Source organism: Telmatherina bonti (genome assembly GCF_933228915.1).
Source record: "Telmatherina bonti genome assembly, chromosome: 2".
NCBI lineage: Eukaryota > Metazoa > Chordata > Actinopteri > Atheriniformes > Telmatherinidae > Telmatherina > Telmatherina bonti.
In genome coordinates this window covers 25,921,492-25,938,610 of record NC_136620.1, presented here as the reverse complement: position 1 = coordinate 25,938,610, position 17,119 = coordinate 25,921,492, and the positions used below count along the sequence as shown (strand labels likewise).

At 40.1% G+C, this 17,119-nt stretch overlaps 3 protein-coding genes across 3 annotated transcripts in view; 1 reads left to right on the top strand and 2 right to left on the bottom strand.

The window, feature by feature from the left end:
* The window catches only part of LOC306765909 (cyclin-dependent kinase 17-like), a 31,616-nt gene extending 24,585 nt beyond the window's left edge, over positions 1 to 7,031 (bottom strand). The window contains exon 1 of the mRNA XM_079253447.1: positions 6,775 to 7,031. The gene's annotated coding sequence lies outside the window, so the exon portion shown is untranslated. The remainder of the gene's footprint in view (positions 1 to 6,774) is intronic.
* Positions 7,032 to 8,660: 1,629 nt separating this feature from the next.
* On the top strand, positions 8,661 to 12,621 carry ucmab (upper zone of growth plate and cartilage matrix associated b; the record flags this gene model as incomplete). The annotated part of the gene is made up of 5 exons (XM_079253651.1): positions 8,661 to 8,718; positions 8,907 to 8,969; positions 9,065 to 9,160; positions 12,332 to 12,430; positions 12,524 to 12,621. 5 exons carry the CDS (start codon positions 8,661 to 8,663, stop codon positions 12,619 to 12,621), a joined length of 414 nt encoding a protein of 137 aa, XP_079109777.1.
* Positions 12,622 to 15,797: 3,176 nt separating this feature from the next.
* Positions 15,798 to 17,119, bottom strand: part of camk1db (calcium/calmodulin-dependent protein kinase 1Db) — a gene marked incomplete at both ends in the record, with an annotated part of 32,200 nt that continues 30,878 nt past the window's right edge. Inside the window, one exon of the mRNA XM_079253508.1 lies at positions 15,798 to 15,952. Coding sequence (XP_079109634.1) covers positions 15,798 to 15,952 — 155 coding nt within the window. The remainder of the gene's footprint in view (positions 15,953 to 17,119) is intronic.

The window sequence follows — 17,119 nt, the reverse complement described above, 5'->3', positions numbered from 1 at the left end:
GGGAACACATCTTATAAATCACCAGATATGACCTAAAACACAACAGATGAGTCTCGTTTTGAGAGTTCTCAGTGGAAAGTTGGTGGCAGAAACAAAAGAGGTGGTGGGGGGGGGCTGTCTCCAGTGCATCCATATCTGCTGGCTCATGTGTCTGCTCTGGGATCGAGTGTGAAGCTTTGGACATGATTCCTGTTCCAAGCTTTATCCCTGCTCCCGTAAGTAGGCTGGTCTGAGGTCTGAGCTCCAGACCAGTGGGGGATGGCCAGGAGTTAGGAGGAGGGTGAGGAGGAGTAGTAGTAGTAGAGGGTAGTGGGGTGTGTGGAATGGAGGGGTCCGAGCACTGTGCTGGTTTGGGATTTGTTACCAAGGCAACCCCTGCTGCTTTTTCCATGTTGAAAATGCAGAGCACTGCAGGAGTCTGCATGCCTGCTGATTTCCCGATTGCCTCCATTTTATGCCCTAACCACGTCTGTATTTTCATCACCTCAGCTTGCCATGACATTTCTTTTAACAAACACATTTGTCAAGCTATACAGTAAACAGGAGATGGTAAAGTGAATACAGCCAAATAAGCGGGAGGGCTGGGGGGTTGGGGGGACTGCATGCTATAGACACTGCAGTGGGGGGGACAATAACCATATGCTCTGTGTAGACTCAGTCTTTTCTTTGCTGCAGCCACTTGTGAGCAAGTGCAGTTGGTGCACTTCTGCAATATGAAGCGCCATGCGGTGACTGCTGTCTGGACCGCAAAGAAAACGGGAAAAAAAACAAGGTCATAGCCCATGCGTGACCCCTGCTGGGTTCAGCAAACATCGGAACATCACTGCCTCCAGGATAACAGGGGCCCCAGAAAACACCTACCTCTTCTCCCCGGCTGCCTCCCTCACATGGAACTAGACAGAGAATAAGCGTGACAGTTGGCATGATTCACAGATGAGCTCAGCCTTGGGTTTCTAAAGAGCAGCCTTTTCTCAACCTGGCCAAGACAATGAGGACATGAGTGAAGGAGCTGGCTCCATTTTAAGGGTCTTGCATAAAGGCAGCTTTGTGCAGAGTAAAAAGTGGGCTTTTTTTTCAAGAAATGAAGTGGGGTACTGCATGGTGCTGAGCATGGCAAGCAGGCGAGCATGCACCCTTCAGGTGAAGCTTTTAACAGTAAAATATGTTTGATCATCACAAAGTGTGTCAGGAAATTTGCTTCTTTTTTGTCCTTTCTGACACATTTATTCTTTCACCCTCCTATCACACCTGACATACGTGACGTCCGCCTTACGGAAGCTTGAGTAGTACTGACAGGTCAGTGCTGATGTATGATTTGACACCTCAGCCAGAGCTTGCTGCTGCTGCTGCTGGGAGCCAGACCAGTGACGCACAGCCACGGGTCTCACAGGCAATAAGATGCAGCAATGGCTGATTAACACTGCTGCTATGATTACACCAGCTTGAATGACAGGCCTGCTCCTCTCCAAGCTAAAACTGTTGTCCAAAATTACCTGCAGTCAAGACAGTAGATGTACTGTACTGCAAGTTGCTGATACATTACTGTATATACTGAGGAATAAGCTTAGCAGTAGCCTAATGTCATCTAACAAATATTTTACATTTGTTACTTGTTTTTCCCCATTCCAGCTTCTCAGATGTTTGAATTTGCTGCTTTCCCTGCTTTTCTGCTTCTAAAATGAAGGAGGATTTTGGACTTCTGATTTCATAAGTACAATACTTCATTAAACTAGCCTGTGATATCATGAAAACATACATGTCTTGTCACAAGTATTTTAGTGGCCAGAAGCCAGCTCCAGTCCCAGTTGATAAATCAGAAAAAGGGACGCATTTTGCATTAAATATAATACTAATCTTATGTAATCCATTTTTTCCATACTAAAACACAAAACCTAAAATTTTCCACTTGCAAAAGATATTAAAATTTCAAATGGAAAAAATACTGACATGAAAGACAAAAAAGGAGAAAATTTGACATTTTAGCTTGATTAAATGTGTATAACAGTATGTTGTGTGATTGCCTCATTATTTCAACACTACAAGCTATTAGTTTGACATTTAAAATGGAGGCATATCATTATGAAAAGGTACTTATAGTCAATAGCATTTGTCACAGAAATCCAAGGTATCTCCTTTACCTCTTTCATCTGAGAAGTAAACATTCCAGTGCATCAACTTCTTGAATAAACATCGTTAAATAAAAGGTTAAAGAATTAATTTAAAACGAGCCACAATGTTTGAATAAAAACAACTTCACTTGTACTTTGCATGACTGTGTTTTGTGAATGGGATGAAAGGCCGGTATGAGTTGTGCCATGAGAACCAGCTGGGTTCAGAGCAGGGTGCTGAGATCAGGAGATTTCATCTGTCAGGCAGCAGACCTGTGTCAAAGAATTTTTTTTTCAATCTGATCTTTTTTTTTTTTTTGATAAATGTATGTGGTTGGCATCTATCGTTAATGAAAAAAAGATGACCAGATTTTAACCGAGAATAGTTTCAAACTCAATTCCAGTACAGACAAATTGACATACTGACAGTCAACAGCATATATCTTACTTCATCCATGAGACAAGAATCTTTTTGCCTAGATCTTTGAAATTTAACAACTACATGTCACTTAAGGTGTGTTATTACCCCCTTAAATTAATAAACCATTTATGTGCATGTACCTAACCCATAAGGATCCAGTGTGACATATATGATACATACAGTTTCTGAGACATTTGGCATCACTTTAAGGTACAAACTTTGCTCAAATTCCTGTGGAACACAATCTGATTTTTTTCTTCTGACTCTCAATGCACACCAGAAAACAGAAGATTACACCACGCATATTTTGACATATCACACGGTTAAAATAAATTATAATAATGGTAAATATCCCTACATTTTTTTTAGTAAATTGTTATTTTATATTTTGTTAAAGGGATAAATAAAGACCTCATATTCAGAAAATGTTACTTATTTTAACATTTTTCCATAGGTCAGGTCTTTATGGGTTAAAGATGCCTTGAATTTATTGAGGAAGCCTGATTATTCCAATCTTCTGTTTGGCTAATTACTGTAGATAACTGCTTATGTATCTGATCCAAGCCTGACTCCAGTCACCTGTCCCTGTTTGTGAGGCCACCATTAGCATCAGAGAGAGCAACAATTAGCCTCCTTCTCCTCTACTGCTCATTCACACTCATCCTCACTGCAGCAGCTCCTTCATGGCTTTTAAATGGGAACAACCGGCCAGGCCCCCACCTATCTGAGGCAAGATGACAGGATAGTGTCATCAGAAATCAGCATCCATATCAAAGACTTTGTAACTGGCAGCCTATGTGCCAGGGACTCTTGTAGACAACCCTGCTTGATCTCATTTTCAAACGACTTTTATCTGATAGTCTTTGAGTGCAGCTTCCACACTATTTACTAAATTAGGCTACATCAGATCTGACATGTATATTTTTACAAAATACAGAAAATCCTGTACAAAGAAATAGTTTTTCAGCTGCAAAGATGAGCTTTTCTTTGTCTGATGTAAAATAAATTGGCTATTATGAGCTGCAGCTGCTATTTCAGAGTGTCACAAAGTTGTGGCCTTAATTCTTAGTCTGAGCAAACATCTCAAGTCCCTTGGTTTGTTAAAAGTCTATGAGAATGCAAATTCTAAGTAGAGAAAAGAGGAAACTGCAAACTGTCACACCAAAAAAACGCTATCAGCATGCATTTGAGATTTCTTGTTAAAGCATCGATTGCCTATCAAAACAGGCACACATTTTAATCGTTAACTTCAGCATTTCAGAGTTCACAAATCATTCAGCAAGGTTGTCTAAGTTCACTGAGAAGGTAAGCGAGTTAAAAGCAGACAAGCATTTATCATTACCTGTTTGCCAGTGCTCTAGTTTAACAATGTCTGATTAGAAAAACATAAGATCTACTAATCAGAGGGGGGTTTTAAATTTAGCTAATAAAAAGCCCCAGTGATCTCACATGGATTTTTATTAAACCAGAGAGGACTTAATTATGGGCACATCACACAATGCATCTCAAATATGCAGAGCTTCCCTGGCTGTAATAACAACAGGGTGAATGAATGTGCACCTCAAAATAAAGTCCAGACGAGGGTTTGAGCAGCGCCAGCAAATCCTGCTGAGAGTGACGGGAAATAAGGCCAAAAGATGGCACCTGTCTCAGACTCTGCTGCGAAAGATGACCACACAGACATGCAGAGTAAGTCATTTCTGCCGAGGCAGGTTCTCATCCAGCTGGCTCCAGGCTGGATCTGGGTCTATGGCATCAGCCAACACTTGAAATCAGACCATAACAAAGAATTGGGGAGTGGAGGCAGCCAAAATTGCAAGCAGCAGCAGCAGCATTTGTTTAGTGGTATGTATGCATGTGAGAGATCTGACTGCATGTCGGCATTACCACAGCAAAGAAAAGAGGAAGAGTTTGTATTCATGGCTATCTATAGACAGGAATGGTGCCTGTGACATAGCAGCTGCTCCCAAGAGAGCAGTGACATATTAACCTTCAGCCAGCTGTCTTGGCCTGCAGCTCTAACATGGGCTAACCACAGTTGCGCCTCCATGATTTCAGAGGGCATGCTTACATTCACCGGTTGAAGACTTACTCTAACCTATCACTAACCTTGCAACTATTCTTCACCTAATATTTCAAAGAAACATGTTATTTGTCCCCGTAAGGGACACAAGTCCACACAAACCAAATGTTTTAATAGCCTTTAGTCCCCAAAACCAAAGACTTACTTAAATATTTTGTAAAAGAAGGCTAAGAATCAACACAGGATATATAGTTACAAAGTAATCAAGTCCACTCATATGAGCGCTAACACACCCGTGCACACACCCATTCACATACTGGACCATCATCTGATCTGCACTGGAACTCAGGGGATCAGCACTGCGTGGCTACAGCTGTTTCACAGTGGGTCAGATTACCCTGCCACCACCATCCCCAAGGCTTTCACCAAGGGAACAACCCAACGCCACACCAACACACATGACCACACAGTCCTCCAGCAGTTCCCCGCCCTCCTGCAGGCATTGAACCCAACAGTGGGGGCTGCCAGCTCAAAGCTCACACACTTTGGAAAGGTCCTCAGTATCACACATGTTGTCAGGAAGTTCAGCAGCTTGCGGTTGTCAAACTGAAACCTTTTACAGGAAATCAGAGAAAGTTCAGTGAATCAGCCACCAAGAAAACATTAAAGATTGCAAACAGATGTAGACAAGGCTTTAACTTATCACCAGAACAAGGTGTTTTTGATACAGTTTCGGATCTGGCACTGTTTTAGAAACAACTCGCCATCTTTTCAGTAAATTCATGTACAGCTGCTACGACAGCCGGCTGGTTCCTTCTCTAATACAAACAATTTCTGTATGAATGCTACAGAGCATCTAAAACACAAACACAGTCTCTCCTATTGGCCCTGAAATTCAGGTAACATAATGTGCAATATATATGGGTTTTTTTTTTACAAACAATACAGACTGACAGCAACCAAGTTTAATTATAGAAGCCCAGTAATTAAGTCTCAATTACCTGTTGGTCTTCAGCATATAGTTTTATTACATTTATAATAGTGTGCATAATTTCCTCTTGGATGCACTTACTTACTTTGTACACTTACCAAAACTAAAGAGTTCATTTGAAGCGTAATGACCATTATAGCCATCTCTGCCATTATAGGAATCTTACAAAGAGGGATATCAATTCTGGTTTTGTCACAGAAGACTGTGGTTTATGGTGAGATGTATTTTAAAAAAAAAAAAAAAAAAAAAAAAAATTATTGAGTCATCAAATCAATATTTATCAGGGCAAATATAAACTGGAGATAGATTTCACTTTCCTAAGTGAAACTAAATGAAACCAACTTCTCAGGAATATCATAAGTTAAAACAAGCATTTGCATCAATGCAAAAGTTAGATTTATGAAACTGTTGCATTACTCTGCACTGAGTAAATACCAGCCAAAACTACAGGACTTTATGGTTAATAGTCTGTCCAAAGACTGCTGACTCCAGGTGCCTTACAACTCAATTCAAAAGTCTGCATTCCTGTGGCACATCCTGCTAATTCCCTGTAGGAAGAAAAGGTGAGTATATGCATTAACTAGAAAGCTGGGGGAGATTCGTGGCAACTGTAGGGGACTTTCTCCAAGTGTTTCCACGTAGGCTCCTGTCCAGGCCTTCATACAGCAGCTGAGAGAGCTTAAAAGCTGCCCATGCTGGCTGAGAGTGAGCTCAGAGACTGGTACAGTCTGCACGGAGCTCCGAGGAGTTGCTGGTAAAAGAATGTGGACCAGAAAGACAGGACATCTCAGAAATGTGGGTCACTGAGTGTTTTGGTATCGCCTATGCATGATGATACACGCCAGAGCGGCCAGTAAACCCTCCCTGTTGCAACCCAACCTCCTACAATTTAATGACAACCACCCCGCCGACTGTTTGTGCAGCTCAGAGGTATGAACAAATTTACCTCAAATGTTTTAACTGTGAACAAACTACAAACCCTTAAGAACTCATTTTAGCAATCATTGGGCAACATGTAACTAACCTATCAACATGTTTAAGGTCAGGTCACTCTGAAAACGACTGCATTCAAACTGAAGCTGCTGTGAAGTAAATATTGCTACATTGTTACATACATACAAGCAAGCTGCTGGGAATGTTTCCCGGCTCCAACTCCTGCTTTGTTCCCTGTTTCATTCTGTTAAAATGACAGAAACTCACATACATTTAGAGAAAATATCAAGATTCTCACCAGAAGCGATTAATGCTGCTCCGACCGGAGTCCCCAACCTCGGAGCTTCTTCTCAGGCCGGATGCCGTTTTTCTCTCGGCGCGTGAAAAAAATAAAACACCTACTCCTTCTTTGTGGTTTCTGCGTGGTCGCTACTTTCTGCTCGGCGCTGTCGCCTATTTCCGCAGGGCTGTCGCGTCCAGCACCATGGCTTCTTCTTTGGGCTTTAAAGTTTATCTCCCAATAGAAATTAGGAAGTGCTGTCGTTGGGGTTTCCGTCGTTGAGACTGTAGCAGAGTGAAGGACGGTGGTGATTACTAGTTGATCTGTCCTCCCTGCCAGCTGACGCTGCCTTCTGCCACCACACCGAGGTGTCAGCGGGGAAACAGCGACACCTAGCGGCCAGTACGGAGGGGAAACTCAGACAACCAGCGCGGCCCCAAAGGGACCCCTACTGCAAGAAATCATGAAGTTCTCCACATATACGTGAAGATATTTCACAACAAACTGAAGCCTTTGGTGGACAACAGGCAAATTCACACTGGAGTGGGACATAACAGACTTCGTTTGATGGGAGAAGGCAGCACTTCTCTTTTGTTTCTAATAATGTATGTGAACTGACAAAAAGGCACACAGTGGTGCATTTTTTGTTGCAAAAAAAGATACTTTCTGTGAAAAGTTAGTCATTGACTGTTGCATAAAAATAAGTAGCCTACTTCTTTTTCAATATTCACAAAAAAGAATGAAAGAAAGAAAACCTATTTACATCACATATATTATCTTTAAAGAACTGTGACTGCATTGCACTGCAATGGACTGGCGAGCTGTCCAGGGTGTTGCCTGCCTTTCGCCCAAAAAGTGCTGAGATAGGCTCCAGCTTCCCCGCGACCCTTCATTGGATTAAGCAGTTAGGATAAAGAATGAATGAATGACTGCATTGCATTGTTTCTCAAATACTTTCAAATTTAATTCAAATGTGTTAAATACAATGTTTGAATGAATATTAAAGATTTAGACTAAGTGGTATATTTAAAAACAGTGTCCTAATTTGCTTCAAATTTTATCTTTTTTATGCGAGAATGAACTACAATTGTCAGGGTATAAAACTTTTCACATTTAAATGGACAAAAAATCTCTCTCCTTGCACACCTTCACACCTCTCCATATAATTTCCTCTCTCTCCCTAAAGCAAAATCCCCACCACCTCGGACAAAACAATTTAAACATTCACCCTTTTTTGGGGCTTAGCCAGAGTTCAGCTTGGAAAAAAGTCAAGCAAACAGAAGACTGCATACTTTCCAGCACAACTTTATACAGAGGAGAGAGAGAGTGGCCTTGTTGAGGGGGCCCATTTCAGCTTCATGTGCAAAGGAGACATCTGGCAAGAAAGTCTGCTCTAGCTCTAGATTTCAGTTGGTTTTGGCCACTTATTTCCCCCTGAAAATTCAGAATTTTTCTTGTCTCTCATCCATCTTCTTCATGACAAGTGCAGGAATCACTTTGGCAAGTGCAACATACTCAGCCTGTGGTGGAATTTCTTTTCTGAAACTTGTGTTTTTCCCTTCTCTGACCAGAAAAGCACAGTTTTTTAATACTCATGGAAAGTCTTGTTGGGCATTCATTTGGATTACTTTAGTTGTAATTAGAATGGCTTGAAAATGAAAAAAATTTTCAAAATTAAACCCTTAGCACCTCCCTATCACATGGAAACCTTTCCATGCTTTTTGTTGGATTCAGCTTCTTATCAGATCTACATGGTCACTCCCTTCCTTCCATTACAAGCAGTCCATCTTGCTGCAGCCACTCAAACCCACCTCTCACATAAGTATTAGTCACCTCTTCGTATTAGTCAGGAGTCTACTCTCCTGGAGTACTGGTATTTCTTAATATTTCAAACAGAGTCAAAGATGTCTTGGACATATGCAACTTTCCTGGCTCTCCTCACTGTGCTATTTGCACTTTCCTGTGAGTCTGATGCAGGATTTTTCTTTTTCATTTAACCCAAATGAGGATTTTTATTTATACAGTATCTCTATAAAAAAAAAAAAGTAACATTAGCCTATTAATGTCTTTGCATTTCACAGAAAGGTAAGCATGACAGTATAAGCTTTGTTTATTATTTTAGATTGCTCACATTTTGTCCTCAAACGCAGTGTCTCCAGAGGCTGACTCCACAGCTGTGCCCAGCAGCATAGGCAGCGCTAAAGATCCACAAGGTGAGGAGCTGCATCAGCTGCATTTCTTGAACTGTGCGTCCTCCTTTTTTATCCCTTAATGCTGTCAGATGAACCACCACCTGCTTCCACTGCAGGTCCACTGAAGAGGATCTTCATGAAGGAGGCCGATGCCTCAAACTTTTTCAGGAGACGCAGCAGACGTGCTGTGAAATCTCAGGATGAGATCAATGGTGAGTTTACCATCCGTTTGTTTGTGGCACTTAGCAGCGGTCTGGCCAGCCAAGTTGTGTGTGTGTGTGTGTGTGTGTGTGTGATTGCAGACATGTTTTTCTTTGCCATTTCCTCATATATAAAATGGAGTTTAATTTTAAATATAAGAATTAATTTTACTAAGCTTACAACATTCTTATTGTAACGTTAAACAACAAAGACATTTCATTTCATTTCATTTCATCTTATGCAGTCCCTGACATAACATCTTTTGACATCTTTTCATTTGTAATTAACATAAAACTTTGGTCAGTCTTAGATACCTTTTGTTACACGATGCAGAAAGTTTGATGATCTTTGTACATGTAAAATAATTTAAAGAAGTCAATAAATCTTAAGCTCCTGGTGAAGGTTTGCACATTTGAAAATTTCATAGAAACTGTATCAAATCTCAGAGCTAACAATAGAGTTTGTTACAGTCCATGAATTAACAATACAGGGTACAGTGACAGATTTATTCCCCCTGCCATATGAAATCAAATATCTGGCATCAGTAATAGATGAAATGACCTTTTAAGATTCAGATCTTTTGCTGCCTGACTGCACAGTGAGCTAATATGTTAACAGTGGTCTGTGGTAGCCTGCAGCTGTTGACTGTATTCTGGACTTGGCCTAACCACAGACCGCCTCAGTCCTTCTTCTCTGCTGCAGAAGGAGCCACAGGGCAGCATGGAGCTCACACACACTTACACTAGTCCACATCTGTCAGCGTTCCCCTTTACAAGCATCCAAATACTGTGCAATGTTTGACATTCTCAAGCGAGTTAACTGCGCTGTTTTTCATACAGTTGTGCCAGCGGGTAGGTGAGAACACACACTGATGCCCTGAATGGAGTTGTGTAATATGCCATGTGTCTGACAACAACATGATACTGTGCAGTTAAAGGAGGGATAATATGAGCACAAAGCAGGGAATGGACAGAGATGGGTGGGTGAGCAGTTGGGAGTTGAATGTGGAATGTGCCGACACTCAGATAGACAGGGCTCAAAAAAGAAAACAAACACTTAAAAAAAAGACAAACGACCTGTTCATTTTTGAAGAGCCTCTGCTGCAATGCACCGACAGAAAAGCATCTCTGCTGAAGGTGAATACAGTGTACGAAGGGCAGTATTTGAAACAGAGATCTGCTGTTTTAGTCAGTGGATGAGTTATTGCACAATTTTATGGCAAACCTTTTCACATCCAAAGGTCAATATCAGAATCCAGAGCAGATCCATAAGCAGGTTGGCATGGCCATATTTCTCAGATAAATGCAAAAAGATTGCTGTAATAGTTACTCTGCTGAGGTGTTGCCAAGTCAATCTATGAATCATGTTCAGTCATATAATTTACCGCTCATGACTTGACTTCCCAGAAAGAGACTCAGTGCTCAGTTCAAGCTCAAACATGAGCTGTGAAGGCTGAGAAAGGTCAAAGGGCATAACCTTCATTTAAAAAGGTTAGCATTGCCATCCCAAACCTTTCCTCTCCCAGCTGCTGTTTTTCTTCTGTTACTACAGCTTGTACAGCTTTCACTGATAACTGTGTCAAAAGAAGTTGGTGCTGTGGGAAATACCAATACATAATTTATACATAATATATACATCAATATGATCAAAAATTTTATAATTGTATGTCTCACAGATATAGACAGCAGACAAGCCTTGTTTTTTTTCATTGCAAATTATATTATTTTAGTCCATAGATGATGGCTGAGCATGTGTAGACTTTGAACCCTCCTTTTGTTTCACTTTGCTTTTCTTTATGAAAGAAGTCAGTGTATTAATCTTTTTCCAATTCTATTTCCTATTTGACATCTTATTTGACATCGTTGGTTAGCACTGTCACCTCAAAACACAGGTTCTGGGTCCAGACCTCAGCTGGGTCTCTTCTGTGCAAAGTTAGCATTTTTTCACAGTGCATGCATGAATTTTCTCGTTACTTCAGATACCTCCCATGGTAAAAAAAAAAAAACCAAAAAAAAAAACCCAAAACAAACAGTTAGGGTAATTGGTGTTTCTAAATTCTTGAAAGGAGTGAGTGTGAGCACAACTGTTTATTTATCTCTCTGTGTTGGTCCTGCCATGGTCTAGTGGCCTGTCCAGGGTATACCCTGTTCCTGGGCTTGTACACTAGGGATGTCACAAGATAGAAGTAAACTGGCTCAAACTTAATATTAAGCAATACCTGTTGTTGGATATTAGGTTATTGGGTCGCACCACTTGAGAGCCCGTGAATTTGTAGCACAGGCTACAGGTCCCAAGCATACTGAAAAAAAAATTGGCTGCTGCAAATGCTTGTAATGTTTGGGGTGGCCTTAAAAAAGACAATAAAAAACTTGTGTTGTCCACAATCGTATCAAGCAGAATTATTGTCTGACTGATGCCTGCCTTGCAAGTTTGCTTTGTTTGAATAACAGTTTTTTTTACTGACGTTACATAATATTGCTGGATCTGACTAGAGAGGACAGAAAAAGATGGTGAGAAAACAGAAATGAAAAGGAGCATAGCGAGAAGAAAGAGGAGAGAAAGCAACTCCTGACAGAAAACAATGCCCTTTAATCCAAATTGCACTGGCCTTTCTAACAGTGACCCTATTGTTCAATAATGAATCAATACTCTTTATCCTGTGTATGATAAGTTCTTGAGTTGATGTTTCAACAATCTAAGTTACAGAAGTCAAGGCATTATGCACATTTAAAAACTGCAGTGGATATCAGTATTATGTTTCTTCTTTGCTTCACTGTTTCTGGGGCTACACAGTGTGACATAAGCTGTGGGGTTTGTTTCTGTTCTTTGTTTCCTTTTCCTTTCCTTTCCTTCCTTTGTTTCCTTTCCTAATGATGCAGTTTTTAGAGCCAGAGGCAAACTTTCAAAAGAACTCTGTCTAAAAATATGCAGAACATTTGTCCCTCCTTTGTCATGTACTTCCAGCTGCAACAGACCCCACAAATGCAGCTGAGCAAGAACTCTCCTTAAACTTACACCGTTTTGTTTTTCAAGCTTCATTTTTGAAAAACAAGTGAAAGCACGACTATTTTTATTTTCTAATTTAAAAAGTTTGTTAATTTACATCCTGTCTGATTTGTCAATGGCCAATTAGCATGTCATGCAGAGCTACTGAATCTAAAACATCCCTGCTGGTTTTGCAGCTGAGCAGAGGCAGGTTTTGGCTGCAGACGAACGAAAGCGAGAGTTTCATGAGGAGAAGAGGAATGAGTTTGAGAGCTATGCCGAGGAAGACAATGATGGTAATGTAGACCTTCCATATGGGATGGCAGCTGAGAGGAGAGTTAATTCACTTGCAAGATCATCCATTCATTGAAATGCTCCCGATCTTCCAGAACAAGATGAGAGGACCAGAGAGAGCACCGAACAGTGGAGGGAGTTCCACTATGACGGGATGAACCCCCCTCACGAGTACAACCGTCAGTCCATCTAAGACGATGGTGTAGGAGACATGTGATTACACAAACTGACAGCTGCCAAGCCTTAAGGAGTAAATCATTGTTAGCCATGCTTTTCTCTTTTAAGAATATGAATGTTAAGTAGATGACATATTTTTAAGGAAAGTTGTGACTTTCTGCCTTTGTTTTGTTCGCTCCAGAGTAAGTCTAGAAGTTGCTTGCAAATGTATACATATTTTCTAGCAATACAATGTGAAGCATTGATTTGGTCATTTTTACTCCAAACGTAACCGATTACATAACTAATCAATTTGCATTTATACTTTGATTACTTAAGTATTAATAATATTCAGTAAAAATAAATTATATTAAATTTGATCAGGATTAAAATTCAAGAAACTTTGTAAAAAGGTTAAAATCCCCAAATCCTTGGAGAATTTTAGATCTGATTGTTTTGTCTGATCTCACTTTGGATACAGTTAAATTGGTCATTTTTCACTAAAACTAGAATATATTCATATACACAATGTGCACATTTTTGGCATTCGTTGCAGAAATTGTAAAGAACTGTGGTTTTTGAAAGTTTGTGAAATCTTTACAATTTCTATATCTCTGAAGTATTGGAAGATTTTTACACAAGATTAGCCAGTAAAACAAACATGACAGAAATATTCTATTTAGTCATTCTTTGAATGAGGAAGTGAGTCCCATTGTTTAGCAGTTCTGCTTTAGAGGTACTTTAGCCAGTTCCTCTATACAGCACAGCTTCACTCCTGATGTTGGTCGGTTTCCAATAATGACCTACTTACTTCAGATAAAATTTGATTAGTTTTCTTATTGCACAGCACACCATTTATCAAGACTCCCTGCACAGACCAATGTCCTGACATTTAATTAAAAAAATACTCTGGAATAATTATGAAGTCATCATGCCATCAATAATTAACCAGTAAAACTTGGACTACATGTCACAAAACAGGCCCAAACTATGACCCCTCAGGTTCTTATGCAGTGATTTTTGTTCCCTTTCTTCAAACAAAATGTCTCTTATTATCACACAAAGTTAAAATTCAGTTCCATTTGCCTTGCAGACCTGCTGTGAACTCCGTCAATATAAAGTGCCCAGCCAATGACAGGCTTTAACTTTAACATTAGCCAGTGGGAGAGAGGGTTTGGGGTTCTTTTATGATCTGCCAGAATATTCTTGCTCCATTAAGTGTTCTTTGCCAATCAAACAGTCCTGCAGAAATAAACAGGGAACGATCAATCCAATCTATTTTTACGCAATCTGAATATTGATTGGTAGATACCAAACTCTGCAGATGACTTGCAAACATCAAAGCCCTCAAGATGGCTACTTCATGTTGTTTTTTGCCATTTTTTTGTGTAACACTTAATTTTCCTGTATTACAAACAAAACAATACAAACAGGTCTGTTTCTTTTATGTGCATCTACAACTTCAGAGAACATTTCTGAAACATGTTCCATGCAAACAATTACGTTTTCAGTTATTCATATTTTGCTTTCTTTTGATGAACTGAGTCAACAAAAATGAACACAAAAGACCCCGGCAACTGTTGTACAGTTTTGTATTTACAGATGTTCAAAGTTCATTTTAATATTCACTACATTTTTAGATGTGTAAAGATGGCAAAGCCCTCAACATTGGGCAACCTTTTCTATGTTTTTTTCTTTTCCCACATTCATGTTGTGTGATTGTAATTAAAGAGAAGTACCACAGGAAAAAAAATACAAACAGATCCCTTCTCCTCTCTGTGTGGAAGTCTGCAGAGAGCGAGTGGGAAAGAGAAGGACAAATATTCTTTCTGCTAAATTCAACAGGCTGGTATGAAAGCACAGTGATTAAACACAGAGCAACTGAGCTGCTCCCAGAGCAGCCACTTCATGAGCAGAAGCAGAGCACAATATTTCAAATACCTGTACACAACAGAGCTCCCCGACACGACTCTGCGGGGGGGAGTGATAATAACCAGGAAGCATTAGCATTCATTTGTCTTTTTACAATTACTACAGACATGAATGCACACATCACTGGTTAACACTTTCTTTACATCCAAATATAATTAAAAATGTTTAAAAGGGACAAACAGCGTTCGTAATAATAATTTTAAAGCAATTAAGCATTAATCCCAGCGGCTCATCAGGAGTATACCACATGCAGTTTTAGGCGACTGCAACTTTTTAACAATTTGGATGAAAGAGCAGTGTCTGATTACGCAAAGGTGTTTGGTTAGCTTCATGTTCGTGTTCCTGTAAATCCCTGAGAACTAGTCATAAAGCAACAACCCGTGGTGCCCTCCTGTGGTCCAGGCGGCCTTCACAGTCATGTCAAAGTGAATTCTTCAAATAAAACAGCAAATACAAAGTAACGACTATTGATTCCATATCCTCATCAGACACTGTAAGAGCTCTCAGTCCAGTCTTGCGATACATTTACAAATTATTCAAAGTGGTACTCTTACAAAACTCATGATATATAGTAAGAAAATAAATATTCCAATACATAAGTGCAATCCTCTTCACAATCCCCATGATTAACACACGTCCTCTGGCTCACTTTTAACACTCATTACACTACAAAGCAAAGACACAACACTGACTGTCATACTGTTGGAAGTTATGACGCTGTGAGCTATTGCAGCAAATACCACAGAAAATTAACGAGAGCTATCTGAACAATAAGAAGTTCAGAATGCAGGTGATCACAATTATTTACCACAGCTTGAAGCTTATATTTCACTTGCATAACATGACTCCACACAGCAGTTCCAGGCAGGATATTTACACAAGGCATACAGCAGAACGTCTCATTACAGTCAAAACTGACAGTAGCTTTGATGAAAAGTTTCTTTTAGTGTGGCGTCTCCAACGGCAGCTGCTCATTTCGCTGCCAGACAACAGTCATCCTGATGAATGACAACTTCAGGTGAGTTTTCTGCCCCCCCCCTGTACTTCCAGGTCTGTGTAACAGTAGGAAGGGTAGCCGCGGGTGCCACGCTGAGCCATGCTAAATGGAGCCAAACCAGCACTCCTCAATTTCCTCCCATGTTTTGGCAGACACAGATGGGAGGTAGCGGGATGGAAAACTGGGCGACGACTTTGAATAACGAGGCCTGGGGTAGGTTTTTCCCTGTTCCCCCACTCTCAAAGCTCTGTAGTCTCCCAGCTCACCTCCCGCGGAACCTGGCGTCATTTAGTCCCTGTGTGGATAACTGTAACCGTGGAGGGTCGTGGTCGGGACGGCTCAGCCACGGATGGAGGATCCTCCCGCGTAACAGCAGGGGGGGCATCAGAGTCCTGTTTGTGTACTTTAATGGCAGATGACAGAGGAGCAATGGGAGGACCTGTGAGTGAGAATGTAGTTTTAGTGAGGGGAAAAACGTCAAGTGATTGCAAATAAATCAAACTGCAACGCATTACTGAGTGTATGAATCATGGATTAAAAAACATCTTTAGCTTTTGTCCACATAACAAGCAATGACTCAATACCAAAGCACGTAGTAATAATACACACAATTTTCCACAAATCAACTTTGTTTTTATCTACAGGCAACAGGATATTCATGGGTTTCATGAGACGTCACTGTGTTTCAGCGGCGCCATCTTTAAGACCGTCCTGAGACCGGAAGTACATTGTAATCATGCCGTCTATATGTTGTGCGGTCGGTTGTGATAACGCCAAGGGAAAACAAACAGGACTTATGTTTTATAACATCCCTAAAGAAAACAAAAGAAGACAGAGGTGGATTGCTGCATGGAGATTGGCTGAATCAATTATAATGATACAAAGTGATGTTTTCTCTCTTAATGGGAAACTTCATGTCATTCTCAAACTTGAATCAGAATATTTTTTGATCAATTTCTGTAAAACTGTTTCCCAAAAAGGTTGGAAATCTGTTGCAAACACACAATGAAATATTATATTTAACTAGAGCTAAAGCTAACAAAACAAAAAAAAATCTTCATCAACGCTTAAACTGAAGAAAAACATCTCGGGGAGGCCAATAGATGCTAAAAATGAGGATAGGTTAGTATGAACAAAACTGTAAGTCAAATTGGCAAGAGACAAGAGATGTGTACCATTAGCCGCTTCCTTGGTGCATGAAAATGCATTCAAGGATTTATCAGTTTTTCTTTTGATTTTCATGCTGCATCTCTGAAAAAGTGGCTAAAAGAAAGCCATGGTGTGCATAGCATTGCTCAGTTGTGAGAGAATTGGCAGTAAATTAGTACAGAAATAATATGATATCCTAGAAAGGTTTTTTTTTAATATGTTAGATCACACTAAACACGCAGTGGTGGTGCATATGAAAACCTTTTTCTACATTTGGATGCTAACTGAGCTGTCAGTGTTGAAAAATGACAACTCAAGCAACAGATATAATCAGCTCAAGGAAATAGAGATGCTCTCATATTGTCATATTAGAAGAGGCAGGGATCTCTTTTTTGACAGTTTTAAATTAAATGCAATTAAATTCATCTTTCCCACAAATTTATAGATCTTGACTTTA